General features: G+C 37.0%; 2 protein-coding genes across 2 annotated transcripts in view; one reads left to right on the plus strand and one right to left on the minus strand.

Annotated features, from left to right (window-relative positions):
- LOC148349312 (cytokine receptor common subunit gamma-like) lies at positions 1-12581 on the plus strand. The gene is made up of 8 exons (XM_088320451.1): positions 1-119; positions 6570-6660; positions 8187-8356; positions 9434-9558; positions 9624-9786; positions 9842-9944; positions 10784-10841; positions 11957-12581. The coding sequence occupies exons 1-8, from the start codon at positions 59-61 to the stop codon at positions 12041-12043; spliced, it is 858 nt and encodes a 285-aa protein (XP_088176577.1). The 5' UTR covers positions 1-58; the 3' UTR covers positions 12044-12581.
- The window catches only part of slc7a3a (solute carrier family 7 member 3a), a 26727-nt gene continuing 17826 nt past the window's right edge, over positions 12160-21060 (minus strand). Inside the window, exons 7-11 of the mRNA XM_088320450.1 lie at positions 20901-21003; positions 19708-19934; positions 17781-17947; positions 16215-16323; positions 12160-14525 (exon numbers count right to left, since the gene is read on the minus strand). Coding sequence (XP_088176576.1) covers positions 14377-14525; positions 16215-16323; positions 17781-17947; positions 19708-19934; positions 20901-21003 — 755 coding nt within the window. The 3' untranslated portion in view covers positions 12160-14376. The remainder of the gene's footprint in view (positions 14526-16214; positions 16324-17780; positions 17948-19707; positions 19935-20900; positions 21004-21060) is intronic.

The raw sequence follows: 21060 nt of genomic DNA on the forward strand, positions 1-21060 counted from the left end.
AGTGAGTCGCTTTATTCCGATGTAAAAGTTAGATTGACTAGAGTTGGAAGCATCCGTTATGAATAATATTATTTTTATTTTCTTTGTGGCCGCTCAAACATATGCCGAAAAACCTCCAGGTAAGAAAATTTCACCCTCTAGTCACCAACTGAAGCGCTTTTGTCTTTATGCCAAAATGGAGAGTAGCCAGATTTTAGTGTTGGTTTTTGGGGGGTAAATTCTCTCGAAATCTTTTAAAATGTACTGTCGTGTCAAAATCTGTGAATTTGAAATATGTATTAATTTTTTTTTAAAATGGGGATATATTTTTTCACTATCAAACACTCTTAGTAGCTTCCAAGCCTGTGGCAAATTTGTCTTTAAATTCAGTATATTCATACATACAACCAAAAAAAACCTCTTTAAATGACAATTGAAGAAAAACAATCCTGTAACAAGGTCCCCGGTTCAAGACCGGGTGGAAACACTTGTTGGCCTGGTGAGAGATCTGTGCCACTAGGCTGTACTTGCCCAAGACACACCACAGGAAAGGGTATGTCATGATTACCGATGTGAATCACCTGTGCCCGCTCATTTGGCGCCAATCGCTGCGGGCTCTGATTGGCTCCCTGTTTCTATTTAAACCGAGTCCTGTCACTGTCCTGTTGTCAGTCCGTCTGCAAACGTCTGTTGATACAAGGTAAGCCTTTTTGACCCTGACTCCCGCCTGTCCCTCTTCTACTCCCGTTTGTCTCCGGCTACAACCTGTTTTGATCCCGACCACGTCTGCTACCCCGTCCCAACTTACAACCCATTTTTGATCCCGACTACGTCTACTCTCCCGTCCTGGCTTACGACTCGTTTCCGACCCCGACCACGTTTTTGCACTCCCTGTCCCGGGTACCGACTTGTTTTTCCATCCCTGACACCGCCATCGCTCGCTACGGAAGATCCACTTCCGTATTCGGATCACAATCCGAGTGCGAGATCGACTTGCTTCCCGGGTCCAGCGAACACCGGAGCAGCCCTTCCCCTTCCCCTTTCTTTCAATAAAACTTGCAGTAAATGTTACGCAATTGGGTCCTGATTCGGTTCTGGTCATGACATAGTAGTTAGGGATCCAACCAACCAAGTTTTATCGAGTTAATTTTCCTGAATTAAAGTTTGACTATTTCTCATTATTTCATTATTTTTTTTCATGCATGTTATATTTATTCAACATTAATTTTAGCCCGTAGCATATAAAATAAAATCAGTTGTTATTTAGCAAGGCTTCTTAAATTTGCCAAAGGTAACTTGCATTTATTTTTGTGATAACTATGCCAAATAATCTTGAGAAAAAAACGGAATATAGTAATCCCTCGTTATTTGCAGGGGTTGAATTCCACAAAGGTCCCGCAATAGTCAAAACCCGCAAACTAAAAGCCTTTACTTATTTATTCATGAATTTTTTAAACATTCAAATCAAACAACAACCCCATTTACAGGCTTAAACATGTGTTTAACACAAGCATAACCAAAGTCCAGTTATGGCCTGTGATCAATTTTTTTTTGTCATAAAATCAATTAGACTTGGCATGCCAGTAATATTGACCGCAGTATAAAATACATATGTACAACAACAACAAGTCACCATCTCACCAGATGATGGCAGTAGCCATCGACAAATCCCCTTATACTTCAGATCAAGACCGGAGTGGGCCCCTTTTTCAGCCCGGGAGTTTTACACCCAAAGACTGCCCACTTAGCTATTGAGAAGAAATTTAAGTTAATGGATAAGCAGCTAGCTCTTAAAATGCATTTTTATTGGGGAGGAAGTTCAAGTGTACAGTATATCACAAAAGTGAGTACAGTACAACCATTTTATTTCTACAGAGATCTTATTATACTGTTTATTTGAACAACACTGAAGAAATATCCGTAGCCATCAGTAGCTGAACCGCTGGTAACAAAAGTGAGTACACCTTTAAGTAAAAGTTCCTGAAGTTCAATATTTTATGTGGCCATCATAATTTTGCAGAACCACTTCAATCCTCCTGGTCATGTCACGGTTGCCATGGAGCCCAATTGGCCCCGCCCGTGTGGCACCAGCTGCAGCTCATTGACGGATTGGCTTTCTGTCTATTTAAGCTCAGTGCTCTCATTTTTCCTTTGTCGGTCCGTCAACGAAATTCTGCCCCGCAAGATGTGGGTTTCGACTCGGTCCTGTTCCTGTTGGTATTTCCTGTCCGGTATTGTTCCCGTTTATTTTGTCCTGTTTATTATTTTCTTCAGTTTTTGTTCCCGTCTAGTTTGTCCTGTTTATTTTTCATATCCTGTTTCATTATCTATCCTGTCTGTCCTGTCCTGTCTGTTATCGACCCCATCTGTCCGATATCAACTCGGACAATTGGTATCAATCTCGTCGGCCTCTGGCTTCCTATCATTCATTTCACGCCAGACTGCTGCCTAACGTGAATGACTCCCCGTTTCCCGTAAAATAAAAGGCTTGTGTGAGAAACGTCACGTGTCTGGGTCCTGATCCTGTTCTGGTTCATGACAGGTCATGGATTTCACCAGAGCAGGGGTCTCCAACCTTTTTTAAGCCGAGAGCAGATTTAAGAGCACAGAGTAACTCAGAGGTCCCTTTGATAACGAATTTCTGCAGCAATAATTTTTATTTAGTCGATTAATTGATGTAATTTTCTATCTTACTGATATTTCAGGTGAGAGATCTGATTTTTAATGAATAATAATTATTCAGAATAACTCAACAAGGTAGGAAACAGATACACTTCAACATGCAATATTTGATTTCTTCTTCACTTTTCCAATTGTTTAATTTACAAATGCTCGAAAGAAAACAAAAAAGGGGAAAAAATGACAACGTTCACAAGATTTTGCAGGAAATCATGTTACATTTTGAAATACATGACTGTCAGTTTCATGAACTCTGCACCATGTTTGTACAAATGATACATTATGTAGGAACAAAAACAACGTGTTTTTAAATTCGATAAAAATAAAATATCCAATTTCTACTAATCACTAACTGTGCAACCAATAAAACAAAGCATAGATTTTACATTTAGTAACACAGTTTTCAATATTTTAACTCCGACATTGTATATTTGTTTATATGCCTGTTAGTGGGAAGCGCTGTAGTGGCGCTCCACGTTGTGCCGCTTTCCCGCGGCCACAGTCGCTTCGCAAATGAGTCGCACAGTTTTCTTTCACTTCGATAAAACATAATTCTCCCCCCCCCCCTTCTCTACAAAAAATATGAGATTTCTTCGTTTTTCCGCCATGTTTATGTATGTAGAAATCGATTTGGACTCAAGGCTGCGAGTGTCATGCGCACTTACCTTTGTCCCTTGTTACGTCAGATTTCTCAGATTATTGATTTGTTTTTTAAGGTTTTTATATATTTTTTTTATACTTTTAGTTTTAATTTACATTACTGTAAATGCAATTTTTTCAAATCTCAAGATAATTCAATCACATTTTAGACATTGATATTTGTGATGAGGTCTATTTTTAAAACGGGCCCGCAGGAACGTGATAATGTCTCCGTGGGCGTCAGCGTGCCAGCGGGCATGGGGTTGGCAGCCCCTGCACCAGAGCCTCACAAATTGCCACTGGAATGCTCTTCCACTCCTCCATGACAACATGAATGAGCAGGGGGATATTCGAGATCATGTGCTTATCCACCTTCTGCACGAATAGGATGTTCTATCGCAGGGGTCAGGAACCTTTTTGACCCAAAGAGCCATATGGGCTAAAAATTGAGAGGGCCACATCATATATTTTCAGACAAAATTGAAAAAAACTGCCAAACACGCTCTCTAGACAAAAGCTAGTTCTTCAGCACATTTTATTTCAGTGTGTTTTTTTATTTAATGATTTAATCAAATGTATGAAATGATAATAATGCCAAATCCTGTGTCCCAAATCAATGTAAATATGCCAGTTACAGTTTGTCTTCCACCTTCAGTTAAGAGTGTTGAGGCAATGTTTTTCCATGAAATTTGTCCTTAATAACGGCTTCAAAACAATGTGCGTGCAAAGTTCTTTTGTAAAAATGTCACAAATTACTGCAAACGATAAGCCCACCTGTACTGCTCACCCAATCAAAGTCGTTTGCCAGCGTTTTTATTTATCAGTTTAAATGGTTTCTTATCAAACTTCTGCATTAAGTTGCTTCGGCTTTAGATGGACCAAAATCTGGATGAAATCACTTGACTTTGGAACGCCACAGAGAGATGTGCAGTTGTTACATTTTTTTTCCGAAGCCATACGTACTCATGAAAAGAGCCATAAATGGCTCCCGAGCCATAGGTTCCCTCCTCCTGTTCTATCGGATTGAAACCATGCTTGGCCAGTCCATCCCCTTTTCCCATAAACCCTTTAGAAAAGCACTGGTCATCTTAGAAGTGTACTTGGGGTTGTGTCAGGCTGGAACATTGCTCTGCGACCCAGTTCATGGAAGGAGGGAATCATTCTCCGCCAGGGTTGGGTAGGGTTACTTTAACTGGATTACTTTCAATTACTTTTGGATTACTCCAATACCAAATATGCTAATAAAAGATAAAAGAAACTACATATGAATAAAATTACTAAATTTTGTGCAGGCTTGGAATTCATGGAACGGCAAAAATGATGTTGGCAAGCTGTTTGGATTTATTTTCATTTTGTTTCTGTCGCATTTTATGTTAGTTTTGCCGAAGATCAAAGAGATCAAAGCCAGGAGAGAAAGCTTACCACGTGTTGTGAGTCATCATTTTATTCATATTTAGTTTCTTTTGTCTTTTATTAGCATATTTGGTATTGGAGTAATGCAAAAGTAATTGAAAGTAATCCAGTTAAAGTAACCCTACCCAACCCTGTTCTCTGCTCCAGTTTTTCCACAGTACATTCTTGAGTTTGTGTTTCCTTTAATGAAATGCAACTCCCCAATTCCAGTTGTACTCATGCAACCCCAAACCATGACATTCTCAACACCAGGCGCGACACAAACATGTTTGTACTCCTGGTTGCCTCCACATATGCTTCACACCTTCCGAGCCAAATAAATTCATCTTTGTCTCATCAGACCACAGGATATCTTTCCAATAAGCCATGGCTTCTGTTGACATAGTTCTTTTGATCGACTCAAAGGGATGTTTCTTCAGTGATGTTCTATTAAACGTTATAATTAAATCTCAGAATGTTCGGGGGGATTTGAACTTTTTTTTAAGACTTTCTGTATGTTGATAAGTTAACAGAAAACACAAATTATATAAAGATTCTGATATAGTATCAGTACTTTGAAATCAAAATTGCATTTGCCTTCCCAACAGATTAACTGTTAGACCATACACTATGACTCTTATGAAATAGCTTCACTACACACATTTTAAGTCGGCTACTTAAAAAATACAAATCCTCCAAAGCAAAGCACTGGTCCCTGAAATTTTGTTGATGACAATGTCATTGTCTATAGACATGAGAAACTCCTTTTCAGCGTACATTAGCATGAAAGCTCCCAAAAGTTCTTGAACTTCTTAGCTTCGTTTTCACACTTTTTAAAAGCAGAGAAGCTCTGCTCACATAGAACCTGGAGCAGGAAAGGCTCAACTGTCAGGACCAGACAGAAACAGTACCCACTCGCGTAACGTTTCTCACAGTTTTATTGGGAAGAAGGGAAAGGATTGCAGACAAGATCCGGTGATCGCTGGTCGCGGGGAGCGGGTCGCTCTGAACGCGGAAGTGGGACTTCCGTGGCGAGCGATGGCGGTGTCGGGAACGGAAAAAACGGGTCAGTAGCCGGGATAGAAGAGCAAAAACGTGATCGGGATCGGAAACAAGCCGAAAGCCAGGAGAGGAGAGTAGACGTGGTCAAGATCAAAAACGGATCGTTATTCGGAACGAGAGAACAGACGTGGTCGAGATCAAAACAGGTCGGAATTCGGGACGGGAGAGCAGACGTGGTCGAGATCAAAACAGATTGTAACGGGAGACAAACAGGAGCAAAAACCAAGACAGGCGAAAAAGGACTTGCCGTGTAAAAACAGAGATTCGCAGACGGACCGACAAAAGGGGACTGACAGGACAGAGTTTAAATACTGACAGGGAGCCAATCCGTCAACAAGCTGCAGCTGGCGCCACACGACGGGGCCAATTGGGCGCCATGGCAACCGTGACATCAACAGGGACTTACATGCCAGTCTAATGACATAGTAGGCATGTTTAAGGAGGTTATATTGTGAAAGGACCTACTTTTTCTTCTTTTTCATTTCTTCTTATTATTTTTTGGGGGGGGGGCTTTCCAAAGCTGTTTTCTTATTTTTCCAGCATTCTTCCTTCTTTTTTCTCATTTGCATGTATTATTTTGATTCTTCTAGCTGTTTACTTCTTTTTTCTTCTTTCATTATTGTTTCTTTTTTTTTCTCTTTTTACCTTTATTTTATCAAATAATTTCTTGTGGTTTTTTTTTTCTTTTTTAACTGTCAGAAAAGGGTGGGGTGCCGGTTTAGCCAATCAGAATGCAAAATACAATGCACGGTGAAAATCCACAAAGTAGCAAAAGCGCGAGAAAAAAAACTTGATACATTTATTTTTTTAAATTTCAGATGTGGATTGTCTCATTTTGCATCAAGAGTCTGTCCGATGTACGTGGAACCGACGCGGAAATCCTGAAGTCAACTACACCTTCAGCAGCTGGTCAGTTCCAAACAATTTCATACTAGTTTCTTTTTTTCATTCAAGTTTTTTTTCATCCAACTTGGGGTAAACAACAGTTGAAAAAAACAACGTCTATTTGGTCAAACAGTAAAAGTTGACTTGTTTTCTGCCTTTGAAATACTGTATGTCAAAAATGTCGGTGGAAAAAAGAAAAACACAGTTGCAAGGGAGAGAAAAATCCACTTTGAAAATAGGAATCTCAAATTTAAAATTAAATTAAATTCAAAAAAGGGTTAATTGTAAAATGTGAAATTGAAAATTTAAAATTGAGTCGAGCTAGTGTCATATAAAAATAAATTAACTGTTAGAAACGAGTACTATTTTTCTTCTACCTGCAGTTTTGCCTGATATTTTAGTTGCTATTTTTTTATATCTACATTTTATTCATATTGATCATTATTTTTCCGATTTTGCTTTTGCAATTCCTAAAATATATAATTCAATCATAAACGTTTTTTAATCAAATAATAAATTCAAAATTAAATTAAAAATGACAAATTACAAATTAAAAAAAAAACTAAAATTTAAAACCTTAAAATAAAAAATCTTTAAAAAAAAATTAAAATTAAAAATAAAGATTAAAATTAATCATAATCAATTTAATAATAATCCACCAATAAAAATCTTTAAATTATTCAACTAAGTTAATCAAAATTAGAAATTTAAAATTTCACAATCAACTGTTCACAATTCAATATTCAATATAACATATTCAAAATTCAAATTGTAAAATTTTAAATATTAAAATTTAAAATTAAGTTAGCATAATTTTTGTCTAATATTTGTAATTAGTACACATTTTTTTTCTTTTTGCAGTTTTGATCTTGATATTTTAGTTGCTATATTTTAACATTGTGATCATATTTACACTGCCCATTATTTTTCCAATATTGCATTAAAAAATCCTAAAAAAAGTAATTCACTCATACAACTTTATATATTTGAACTAAATAATTAGAAGAAAATTACAACATAAAAAATAAAATCTACACATTAAAGATTAAAAACTGAAAATTAAACATGAAAAAATTCATCAATTTTGTATTAAGCTAAATTAAAATTGAACCAAGCAGATTGTCGTAAATAAAAGGCAAAAAAATAAAGGAAAATAAGAAAAAATATTAATATTTTCAAAATGTTTCCACTTGCCCCTTTCCTCATTATATTTTTGTGATTGCTATTATTCATATTATTATTATTATTATTATAGTAGTATCTTGATTTTATTCATATTCCGCATTATTTGATCAGTTTTGCTCAAGTTATTCAAATAATTCACTTGAATTATTCATCTACGGTATTAAAATTATAAAAATGATGGAAAAAATAGAAAAAGCAAAATACAAAATGAAAAATAAACAAAAATACATTGAAAAAAATAAAAAGAATAAAACCATATCAATTTGATATTAGTTTAAATGATAATAAAAATAAAATGATCTACTTGAACAGAGCAGATTATTGTCATATTTCTATTTTTTTCGTCTCTGATTTTTGTCTTGCAGGTTTCACAATGAAAAAGTGCGAGCATGTGAGTTGTACCTAAACAACAATGGTACGATCTACGGCTGCGTTCAGCCCTATACGGACAAATTAAATCGCTTCAGGACATTCTACATGCAGCTAGCGCACGGAGGCAAACATTTTACCATTAGGGATGATCTTAAAAGCAAAGGTAAGACGGCTGCAAAAAAAAACAGTCATCGATTCACATTTGATTTGTTATATTAGAAATATTGTGATCCATTCTTTTAAATAAGTGAATTTAAAAAATGTACATCCAAAGTGCCGTGAAAGAATTTATCAAACCTTTATGATCATTGGTAATGAGCCCACTCTTCTTTGCAAAATTGTTTCAAATCTGCCATATTGGAGGATTTAGCGACCCCTGGTGTAGTGTCTCTGAAATGAGTCTTCTTTGTTGTGATTTTTAGCATTTGTTTTCAGTTGTAGTACAACAGTGTTTCTCAAACGGTGAATAGCAGGCCTTTACCGTGGCAAAATAATGTTAAGAAGGGTCAATTGCACTTCTTAACAGTAGGTGGGATTAATACCCTGCTCGATCTCTTCTACCTGTTCAGTCAATCAATCTTTGAGAGGGACCACATCTCATTTTATTGTGATTTTGTTGGTTTACTTCCTTTTTTCCCCAAAATGGGTCCCAAAGTTAATGATAGGTGAAGATAAAGTGGAAATGGAGAAGGACGATCAAGTCAAAGAAAAAAATGAATGGAAAATACAGAAATTGTGTACGAGTGTATATTATTAAAGTGCTGCTGAAAGGTACGGTGAATAGTTTAAAAATGTTATGTTTGAGATTTTTAACAGTATATTCAATTAATCTTTATTAATGGATTAGTTAACTAATGATTGATGTTTAGGTACACACTTTATTAATAATTTGAATTTCTTTAAGTATGACGCTATGTAAAAGCAGTTTTAGGGGATCACTTAATGCGATAGGGTACTTGAGGTCGTTTTGGTTTTGCCGGTTATATCTTTTACTTTTTGTAAAAGTGAATATATTTTACTTTCACTGTTTTACACTGCACAAACATTTCATTAGATACATTTGAGATGTAGAAACGTTTTCTTCTTTGGGTCACACAGCTTGTAATTAGGGTGAAATGGTGGGTCCTCAAGTCAGACCAGTTGAGAACCAATGTACTGTACGATACAGTGACTTTTAATGACCAAATAAAACACACTGTCCCTTTAAAGATGTTTTTCTGATCATTTTTGTCCCCTGCAGTGAAGTTAAACCCACCAACTAACCTGACAGTCAAAAAAGACTCCAATTTGTGGTTCTACTGGAACCAGACGTCACCTTGTGTGCAAAACCAAATCCGCTACAGGACCAATTTCAAAAAGTGGGACGTAAGTATCGTCAGACGACCTTGTCGATTTATCGATTACAATCGGGGATGAAATGTTTTTTGCAGGCGTACACGCTTAGCGAAGGGAAGCAGAATTACTGCATCAATTTACCGTCCAGTCGCCTACGTTATGAACTTCAAGTGAGGAGCAGGATGGACCCAAGCTGCCAAGTTTCCGGTTGGAGCGACTGGAGCCGCTCGGTCATGTGGGGGGCCACAAACGTTACAGGTGAGATCCTCTTGAGACCTTTTGAGGGTCATCTCATTGTCAGATATTGTCACAGGAAGCGAGGCGGAGCAAGGTCGGGTCTATGTGAAAGTAGTCCTTTACGCCCTCGCTCCCATACTGACAGTCCTGATGCTCGGGATGTTGCTGAGGTATGAGAGGTGAGCGCTGGCTGCAAAACAAATTGCACTGAACAGTTTTTTTTTTTGCAATAACATTTTTTTGTAGGAAATTTTGCATTATTTTCATATTTTACTTCATTTTTTTACTTCATAAAAGGATAAAATCAAGAGATAGTGTAAAATGACAAAATCATTTTATTTCCAAGACGTGTTATTCTGTTGTGATACATTTTAAAATATTTTGTACCTTTTTTAATACTCAAAACAAAACAAAAATAAAAAGGAGCGTACGAACAAAATCTTTTTTATTTCCAATGATTTTTTTCTGGTTCTGTTGGAATTAAATGTTGCATCATTTTTTACAATTTATTTTTACTATAATTCAGGCAAAAAAAAATCAAGTAATAAATGTAATAAAATAAAAATATTTTCATTTCTAAGAAAATTTGTCTGTTATAATAAAATTGTTGTCTTTTTAAGCATTATTTTTCCCTTTATAACCACATAATCATTTTTTCTCCGGTTACAAGAAGAAACTGCTAAATTCTGGTTAAAAAGTGAGAATAAAATATGAATAAATACATTATGAAAATATATTATTTCCAAGAAAATTTGTCTTGTTCTGTTGGAATCAAATTTTCAAATTAAATAAATTTTTCTCTATTAGAAGTCAGGCTAGAATGAATTAAGAAAAAATATGTTTACAAGACCAATATATTTCCTTTTTTAACAGAACAGGTCAAGACATGTTTGAAATCTGATAAATAAAAAAAGAATAATCCGTCCCTTTCATAATTTATTTCACATTTTAGTCTGAAATAAATCCAATTGAAAAAACATTTTGACAATGATCAAACGCGTTTGGGATTTCCACCTAGGTTCCGAATCATCTTCATTCATGTGGTTCCGAAGCCTTCCATTCCTCAAGATATTGAGGTAAGAAACTAGCTGCTTAAAGTTCAAAGTAAACGGAATGTATATAGTTATCATATATTTACTTAGTACTTAATGTTTAAACATGTTAGCCTGGAGAGGGATGGGCACCATCAGGCTGTACTTGCCTAAGACACATCACAGGTAATGGTGCCCTTACAACCCTATTGGTTAAGGGATTCCAACCAACCAACCATAAAAGAGGGCATTCATTTTGGTTACCTTGGGTAGGTGACACATATTTTTCGTAGATGAACTCATTTACCCTTCACTTTTTCATTCTTCTTGGCCTTACCTGGTGAACTTGGTCCTTTGTGCTGGATTTGGGGAACTCTTTACAATGAGGGTGACTCACAAGGAATGCTAAGGGTCTGCATAACTAGGTTTGCCTGAAGTAAAGTCCACGTTTCCTGTGGTTCGGCAATGTCCATCACCCTCGTTGGAGACAAACACTCTCCCGCCTGTCCCCAATCCAGTTCAGGGTTTTGTGACACCCAAAGGCCAAAAACAATAAACCACAGTCATATTAGTATATCGCTAAACACACTATTAAAGACTGCTTCATGAATCTTACTTAAAGGAGGAAGGTAACCCGGAGAAGGCTAAAAAGAATGAGGCCCTTAGGCATACTATTAAACGAGAGAATCACTCACCTTCATAGACAGCTTCTGGAATCCGGCTCGAAGAGGCTAGTTCACCCGGAGAAGGCCAAAAAAGATGAGGCCTATAGCCATACTAGTAAATGAGTAAATCATCAATCAACCTTATTGACTTCTTCTTGAAACCACCCGGAGAAGGCCAATAACAATTAAGCCCATAGTAATGTACTTGCAAATAAGTAAATCCTTAATATCCCCCCGCAGACAGCTTCTCGAATCAGGCTCGAAGGACCAAGTTCACCAGGAAAGGGCCAAAAAGAATGATGCCCAGTCATTCTAATAAATCAGTTAATATACGATGAACTATATATGCTTCACACAGACTGTGTGTCTTGCCATGACTCCATGGAGAGGCCAAAGAGAAAATAGCCCTTGTCAAAAAAAACAGTACATAAACATGTTAACTCTCTAAAAACTTTGACAGATATGAATTGAAGATATTTTTTCCCCTTTCTAAAGCCTTGGCTTCAAATCTCCAAAGGACTACGGGAAGGTTTTGAGGCCAGCTACCACGAGAAAGCGTGTCCGGTTCAAGAGTACCATTAGGAAACCTATTGAGACGTAGAAAATCAGTTGTTTCTCTTTTGAAATGTCACCTTTTCCACAGTGAAAGATCAGAGTTGTTTTCTTGTCAATGTGCTTTACAAAGAATACCCAAGTGATTTGTTTGTTTTCTTTTTTTATTTACAAAAAAAAAAATACAGCCTGGTTTATAATACACAACAGCTATCTGTACACTTTAGAAAACAAACAGAAAAAAGAACCAGGAGAAACATAAAATAAACAAGAATTTCTTGAAAGGCACGAGGGCTGGAGGTTCTTTTGGACTGATATATATATATTTTTTTTTTTTTAAATGCCAGCCTTGGTGCTTTCCCCCTTCAAAAATAATTAGTTTGAGGCACTGCTAATTGTAATCATTACACTGAACAAAAAACGTCCAAGAAATGCTTACACTTTCCACATGAATTCAGCAGATTCGACGATATGCTTGGTGAGGGGGGAAGGGGGGGATCCAATTTACAAAATTTTTACAAATAAAACAAATACTGTACAATATACAGTAAAGCACATAAGTGAGATATCGGGGACATTTTTTCTTTTGTTATAACAAAAGGGTTATCGACCAACTCTTAAGAGGTCTTTGTTTCCGTGGTTGACAAAAATGGATGATTGCAAAAAAACAAAACAAAAAAAAAACAAAACAGACAGATACTAAAATATGTACATGCTAACATACATCACTGCCTAAAACAATATGCAGGGGCAAACGTTTTACTGTAGTGGGAAAAAGGCCCAAAATCTTGACAGAAAACTCACATGATGAGCCAAAAGATTTAGAGAATTGTGCTTAAGTATAAATGTTCTTAATTTAACACGTTATATTATTAAAAAATAATAATTATGACTTCATTATTGAATTCCTAATGCCCCCAATAAGCTGGTAGGCGCCTTGCATGGCTGACTCCCTATTAGTGTGTGAGTGTGTGTGAATGGGTAAGAGTGAAGCACATTGTAAAGTGCTTTGGGAGGTCTTCATTGACTTGAAAAGCGCTATATAAATGCAGACCATTTACCATTATTCAATAGGTCAAAAATGGCCCTAAATTGGACAAATTCAAAGCTTACTCCCAATGAGAAATTCTCCAACATGCCCGGATTCCATTTTGTTTTGATACTTAGGGTGGGAGTTATTTTTTTGTAGTTCTAAATGTGGACTTCAAATTAACAATATTCCAAATTTAGGACTCGAAACATACTATAACTTGGAAAAATGACCCAAGAATGGACAATGTTTTAGCTTAAATATTACACATACAGTATATATTGCATCCGTGACAATTTCTTAGACATCCCGGGATTCTATTTTGTTTCGTTACTTCAGGTGGCGTGTTCTTTTTTACAATGGCATGTGGACTTCTTGCACGACCAGTTTTTGACAGCATTTAAGATGATTGTATAGTATTCACTTCCTGTACGTTTTGCACCCTGGGATTCTATTATGTCTTATAGTCAAGGAGGTGCTATTGAGGGATTTTTCTTTATGGAATCCATTTAATCTTTTTGGAACTTTCTGAATATCACTTAAATATTAAAATGTGTTGATTTTGGTTGTTTGTTAGTCCCTGAAAAGCAAATTCACTTTCCAATTTCCCCACTTAACCAAAATTTAGCGTGGTAATTTTATGTGTGATTAAGGGTTATACAAATAAACATGAAGAAACAATACAGAAATAAAAAGGTATCGTTTCTGATTTACCATTACATGGCAATTATTAAAATCTAAAAACAGGTTCCACACTCGTATCATAAAAACTAAAAAGAACAAAACTGAACCTGACTAACGTACGTGTTAAAATAACGACGGAGATCCAAGACGACATCGTAACAGACTAAGCTGCCAAGTTGCTGCGGAAAATCAAACCGGCAAAAGTTGTCACCGATTTCATTCGATATTTCTTCATGACTGAAACTTTTTTTGTTAAAATGTAACAAAGCTACAGTGTTCGGTACTGGAACTTCAGCGTCCACTGGATAACAAATTGAACCATTGCACAAAAATCGATTTTCGGGATGTGGCCCGTGGGTGACGGCAACGTGGACGCTTCGCCCTTGATTGAGCTTAAGGCGTTTTTGGACGCACCTTAGTTCTACCCTGTTTGCACGCACACACCAAAGCACAACAGCAGACACAAAGCAACAGGCTGATACAATCAAATCCCACGGGAAGAAAAGTCTGAATTTTCCCGCGTGGCCTCACATGTTGTCAAAAACACGAGGGAAGAGGAGGAAGCACACGCTAAGACACAGCTCGTAGCGTCCGTCAAAAGAGGTCGTCGTTCCTAAAATCTCACCCCTCTACCCAAATGGGACGTCAATCAGGGGGTATCGGCCTCCTCCACGTCACTGTCGCCGGGGGCCCCCTTGTAAATGGGGCTTTTGGCCTGCAGCTCCGGCTCGTATCTGCGTGTCGAGGAGCGGTTGGCGCTGCTGTTTTTCAAGCCGTAGAAGAAGTAGATGGCAAAACCTGTGGGCAAAGACACAGGCTTATGGACTCTGCCACAAAAAAATACTTTCAACACATTTTGATGGAGATTACAGACTCTTGACCGAATGAATTAGAGTTTCGTATTGTAGTCCTAGGCAGACTTCAACTTTGTGTTCTAGTCAAAAAAAAGAGTGCAAGGTCGTTTTGCCCAAAATTGAAAAAGAAGAAAGGATAAGTCGAGTTGAGAAGAGTCGCATTGAAAAGAGTCAAGCCAAGAAGAGACAAATCAAAAAGAGTCAGTCCACCAAAATCGAGAAGAGTCAACAAGAGTAGAGTCGAAGAGAGTCAAATTGAACAGTCGAGCCAATAAAAATCAAGCCAAAAATAGTCGAGCATAGAAGAGTCTAACCCAAGAGTCAAGGAAAGTCAAGAATGGTCGAAAACAGTCGAGTCAAGAAGAATCGAGAAGAGAGGAGTCGGTCCTGAAGAGTCAAGAAGAGCCAAAAAAGATTGACGTAAAAAGAGTCGAGTCAAGAAGAGTCAAGTCAAAAAGTGACAACCCAAAAAGATTTGAGGAAAGTCGAGAACGGGCGAATAGATTTAAGTCAAAAGAAGTCCAGTCAAGATTAGTTGAAAGGAGCTCAATCGACAAGAATTGAGACCGAGTCAAATCGAGTCAAAAGAGTCGTGCAGAGTTAAGCAGAAAGAGTCAAAATGAGTTGAGTCAAGTTCAAAAAGAGAGGGACCAAGGAGAGTCAGGTTGAGAAGAATCGAGTCAGGAAGAGTAGGCCCACAAAGATTAAGTGGATAAGAGCCGAGGTGAGAATAGTCAAGCCGAGAAGAGTCAACTCGAAATTTTTGAATTTGAAAAGCGTCAAGACGAGAAGAGACAAGAAGAGTCATTTCAAAAAGAGTTGAGCATACAAAGTTAAGTCAATAAGTGTCAAACCGAAAAGAATGAGGTTGAGGAAAGTCGAGAACAGTCGAAAAGAGTGATAAAAAAAGATTCCATTGGAGAAGAGTTAAGTCGAGTTAAAGAGTTGAGCCATAAAAAGACGATAAAAGAAGTCGAGTTAAGAAGAGTCAAAAAAGGGTTGAGCGAAGAAGAGTCAAAAATAGTTGAATCGAGAACAGTCGCAAAGAGGAGAGTCGAAAAGAGTCAGGCCAAAAAGTTTCGAACAAAGAAGAACCAGGTGAAAGGGAATTGAATCAAGAAGACACAAGAAGAATCAAGTAAAAAAAAAAAGTCGAGTCAAGTCAAGTAGAGACGAGATGAGGCAAGTTATGTAAAAAATAAATGAATCAAGAGTCGAGCCAAGAATATTTGATATAAGAGTTGAGATGAGAAAAGTCGAATCAAAAAAAGTTGAGCCAAGACGAATTGAGACTCCATCCACATGAGTTGAGTCAATATGGATGAAAAAGAGTTCAGTCAAGAAAAGAGTCAAGAAAAGGAAACCAAGTCCAGAAAAGTCGAAAACAGTCGAGTCAAAAAGAGTCCATCGAAAAAGGTCGATAAAGGAAGAGTCAAGGTGAGATGAGTAGAGACAAAAGAAGTCGACCCAAGACGAGTCGATTCAAGAAGACTCGGTTCACAAAAGTCAAGAGTCGAAAAGAGTCAAGTTGAGCAGAGCCAAGAAGAGCCAAGTCAAAAGGAGTAGAACCAAAAAGTTTTTTTTTTAAACCCAATTCTAGTTTTTTTCAAGTTGGAAATATTTTTGAACGTACCGATGACCATCCAGACAGTGAAGCGTAACCACGTTCCCTGGTCCAGCTGCATCATGAGGTAGATATTGACGAAAACGCTGAACAGGGGCAACCAGGGAAGCAGGGGGACCTTAAATAGAAAAAAAAAATCAAATATTGTGCCATGTACATTGTCTGTACGGCTACATCAGCCATTTGAGAGTAGCCTTGTTTTTAGGTGACGTGTCTTAAACAGAAAGTTCATGACATGGAAAACCTGTTTCGATGGTACTCAATGAGGTGTGCCACAAAACAAGAGGCGGTAAGGTTGCAATGATTAGTCAACATTGTCACCAAAAATTCATAATAGAAATAATTAAGCATGAATTTCATTGTCGACTATTGTCACTAGCAGCGTTTTTCCAACCAAGTGAGGCACCCTAATTTATTCTAGTCCCTGCTAGTAGGCGTCTCGAGCGGTAACATGCAGAAATGACGGTATCTACAGTAAACAAGTGAAAATTTCTAAAATTCAGGGGCATTTTAGCCTATACAGTGGATAAAAAAGACTAATTACAAAGTTGCAGTACCTCAGTGACGCAGGGAAATTTAAAGAGAAAGCGCGTAGGACAGATGAACGAAACAGAGTCTGACTCGCCTCGGTAAGCTTCGGGTAATATTCAAGCCATGACTGTTTGGTTAACCTATAATGTATATTTTGTATGCTTATATTTTGTTATAAAAGAGTTTGAGCGTTATGCCAGCCAGACTGTGTCTGAAAAACGTATTTGAAATTAAATAAATGAAAAGAACAAAAGTCAGTTGTTAAAACGTTAGAAATGACAAAAGGTCAGTTGTTAAAACCGCAGGAACATTTAAAGAGAAAGCGCGTCGGACAGTTGAACGAAACTGAGTCTGACTCGCCTCGGTAAGCTTCAAATAACATTCAAACCTTGGCGGTTTTGAGGACGTATATTTCACTATGAAAGAGAGCTTGAGAATTATGCCGGAAAACCATATTTGAAATTAAATGCGTGCAGTCCAAACGTTAGTTGGTAAAACGTTAGAAACCACAAACAACAGTTTTCAAAACCAATTGATTTTCTAACTGTTCAGAACCGTTAAGTTATTTAGTAACACTTTGCGATTGACCACTAAAAGTACTTCACAAAATGCACAAATTGTTTCATTTAATGTTCTAATGCAGCTAATGTGCCTGTCCTTGGTTTGCATAGATTAAAACATTTTAAATTAATTACTTAGTTTATTAGTTTATGTACAGTAAATTTTGTACAAACACGCAGCATGTTCATTGAAATATTTGTTTTCAATGGTACCCATTTTTCTTAATTTTTTTAAATAAATTGATACATCATTTAACTTGTGCTAAATAAAAAAAAAAACGTAATAATTATACAATTAGTCGACAAATCGTTTTAAAAGTCGGTAACTAGTCCACAACAAAATTATTCGTTAGTTGAAGGCCTGATAGTTGTATTAAGTGTGTCACCATGAAAAGAAAGTTTCAAGACCTGGAAAACGTGTTTAGATGGCACTCAACGAGGTGTATCACAACAGAAAAGAGCGGCCACTTTTTTTTTTTTTTACCTTGAAAGTCAAAGCCTCTTTGCTCTCGGGCTGCCTGCAGATGACGACGAGGCAGGCGGTGCACAAAAGCGCCAAAACCACGCAGGACGTCACAACGACTGCATCGCCCGCCAGCAGTTTGGGCAAATAGTTTGCCAGGACAATGCACAGGGCAGTGATCAGGACAGCTGCAAGACAAAACGAGATGTCATGCTAGGGGTCGGGGACGTTTGGCTCACGAGATAGATTTGGCTCTTTTGATAAATACGTCTGGTTTGTAGATTAGGTATGGGCCATGCTAATCTTCCCTGTTATCTTTCAAATCTAGTGTATGCAAAGCTGAAGTGGTACAGTGATGCTTGGTTTAGTTCAGAATGTATAGAGCAGAGTCCTAACTACAGTTTACAGTTATGGTGTTACATCAACAGACCCGGTTTTGGTTTTACGCTTCAAAGGAATCCTGTACATGGAAGCACATTTAACAATGTATGTTCACAGTTGAAGCGCATTATGATGAAAACCCACAGAACAAACTGTAATCACCAGTAAACACTAGCCAGACCCCCATAGCTATTTGATTGGGTGAGCAGCAGTGGTGGCCAGATCTCTGCACACATACCATATTTTCATACCATAAAGCGCACATAAGTCTCAGATTTTTTTCAAATTGTGGGCACTCCCTGTGTGCGAGGTAAAGCAGCGGGTCTAGCCGAGGACACGATAAGGGTGCCGATTGCATTGTAGAGTTTAATGTTCAGTTACGACTTTTGAGGGAAATTCGATGTCAATCTCCTGTGACTTCTATGCGTCTCCATTTCCTGCTCGCGCAGAAGAGTACACGTGACCTAACCAGCAATGTATTGTATGCTGAAGCACTCATGGATGCTAAAGCCGTAGCTCATCTACAATTTCATTTATGGTGCTACAAAAGGCTGGACGGATTTAATACAATCTTAAAAACATTGAAAATAATATTATGTGAGATTTTTTTTCAAAAATTAGATGCGTGGACTCAAAATTACAGGCTAGAGTTACGCAATGAATAAAAATGTGCTGTATTCCACTGATCACAATTGCATACAACTGCATTACTGCAAGGGAAGCGAACCAAGATTGTGCCGGGAATTGTGCTGGATCTTATCAAATTGACCACTAGGCGATAAATTGTATTGACTGATCAATAATGACACATATATGGTAATGCACTTGCAATTTTGTCTGCATATAAGGCTCACCGAATTATAAGGCGGACTTCAAAATTTCTGGCCAATTTGTGTTTTTTCGGTGTGCCTTATAGTCCGGAAAATACGGTACCATCTGTATCCTTCTTATTTACAGAATTTTGTGACATTTATATAGAAGAACTATGCTTGCACCTTGTTTTAAAACCATTATTTACGACAAAAATTAATCAGAATGAGCCTCAACAATCTTAAGTTAGAGGGGGCGACACATTATAAGTGAGATGTCTTTGGATACTACCACAGGTTCTGGCATTATTATTGGTAATTCATGGATTTTATGAAAACATGAAACGTCGCACAGTGAAACAAAATGCGCTGGAGAATTAGTTAAGGGTTCGCACACCTTTTTCATGGCCAAATTATAGCACAATTAAGGACTTTCAAAGCCAATTGATCAATATCTCCAGTAACATTATAAGAAGAAATCTGGTGTAAATTATGTATTTTGCAGAGCCACAGATATATCAGTGATTTACATATGCAATTTTTAGATCTGGAGTAAATCGCAAATATATTTTATCTTCCCATATAGGTGTTGGGTAAAATGACATTAATATGTAGCTTACATTTTCAGTTGCAGTAAGTTCTGGTTGAATTTGTCTTGAAATATATGGCCTGGCTCTCCAAAAAAACCCATCAAAATATTTTCATTTCATAGCGCTTTAAGTCAAGGAAACCAGAAGGAGTCGAAGGTTCACACTCACAGATCACGGCAGTGGTCACATAGACAATTTTCCCTGAAGTGTGTGTTGGCGTGCTGGACCCGGCTGAGAAGAGCTTCTTGTATGTGAAGACTTCCCGCAAAGGTCTTTCTTCATTTTCCGTGAACTCGTCGCCACTGTCGCCGCCATTGACAGCGATTTTTTCGCCTTCTACAAGCTCCATCAGCTTCTGCGATTGACTGGAGGACGGCAACGTGCCTGGCTGGTACCTGGAGCCAGAACATTTACGTGTAACGCAGAAATTCTCTTTTTTTCTCCATTTACCTCATTAATTTCATTCACCTAAAACCGAATAAAAGAATATTAAGAGAAAAAGGATAATTAATTCACCGAAAGACTACTGAAAGAGAATGAAATATAAAAAAATAAAAATGAAAAACAGCAAAAAGGGGATTTTAAAAAAAAGGACAAAAGAATTTTAAATAAAAACCAAACAAAGAAAAGACAAATAGATGATCAAAAAATGTTTAAATGAAAGGAAAAAAAAGACAATGGATGATTAAAAAATAAAAAGGAAAAACAAAGGAAAATGAGAGGAATCAAAAACATTTTCAAAACAGGATAAAAAAGGAAAATGAGGAAAAAGAACCAAATTTGAAGAGAAAAAGAAAAAAGAAGAATATTTCATTTAATAAAACAAAATAAAAATGGAGGATTAAGAAAAAAGGACAAATAGTGAATTTAAAAAGGGGAGAAAAGGAAGATGAAGGTCAAAGAAAGCAAAAGCAAAAGGAGGTATGAAAACTAAAAAAAGGTAAAAAAAAGAATTAAAAAGAAGAGAAGGAAAAATAAAAATAGCGGATTAAATAAATTAATGAATAAAAAAAACAAAAAAAAGAAAATAGACATGGAAATTAAAAAATAAAAAGGAAAATGGAGGATTTAGAATAATTGGGGAAAAAGAAAAAAAGGGGGGGAAGGAAAATGACAAATAATAAATACAAAAAAGAAAAAGGAAAAAACATTAATAAGACAAACTGAAAGGAGAATGAGTGATTAAAATATATTAAAAACATCCAAATCCAAATGAATTTGTATGGCACTTTTTAGACACTGAAATGCAACTCAAAGTGGTATACATAAAACAAAAAAATGGAGGATTGAAAGAAAAAAGAAAAAAAAACCCTGATCAATTTTCCTTTTATTGCTCCAGAAATTGAGCATACAGTTTTTACCTGAGGATAAGGACACAGATGGCCACCAGCGAGTATGCCAACAAGGTCCCAATGGACATGAGATCCACCAGGGCGGCCAGGTCGAACAGGAAGGCCATCAGAGCTGCAGAGAAGGATAATAATCAACAATCGCAACAACTACGGTGGATCAAAGCGTAGA

This window comes from Urocampus carinirostris, chromosome 17, assembly GCF_059441175.1.
Source record: "Urocampus carinirostris isolate Australia breed hairy pipefish chromosome 17, RoL_Ucar_1.0, whole genome shotgun sequence".
Lineage (NCBI taxonomy): Eukaryota > Metazoa > Chordata > Actinopteri > Syngnathiformes > Syngnathidae > Urocampus > Urocampus carinirostris.

Excerpts from the sequence above, each read along its gene's own strand:
- LOC148349312 (XM_088320451.1), top strand. The coding sequence starts at position 59 with ATGAATAATATTATTTTTATTTTCTTTGTGGCCGCTCAAACATATGCC. Across the intron at positions 9,787-9,841 it reads GGGGGCCACAAACGTTACAG|GAAGCGAGGCGGAGCAAGGT; the intron begins GTGAGATCCTCT and ends ATATTGTCACAG. Across the intron at positions 10,842-11,956 it reads CCATTCCTCAAGATATTGAG|CCTTGGCTTCAAATCTCCAA; the intron begins GTAAGAAACTAG and ends CCCTTTCTAAAG.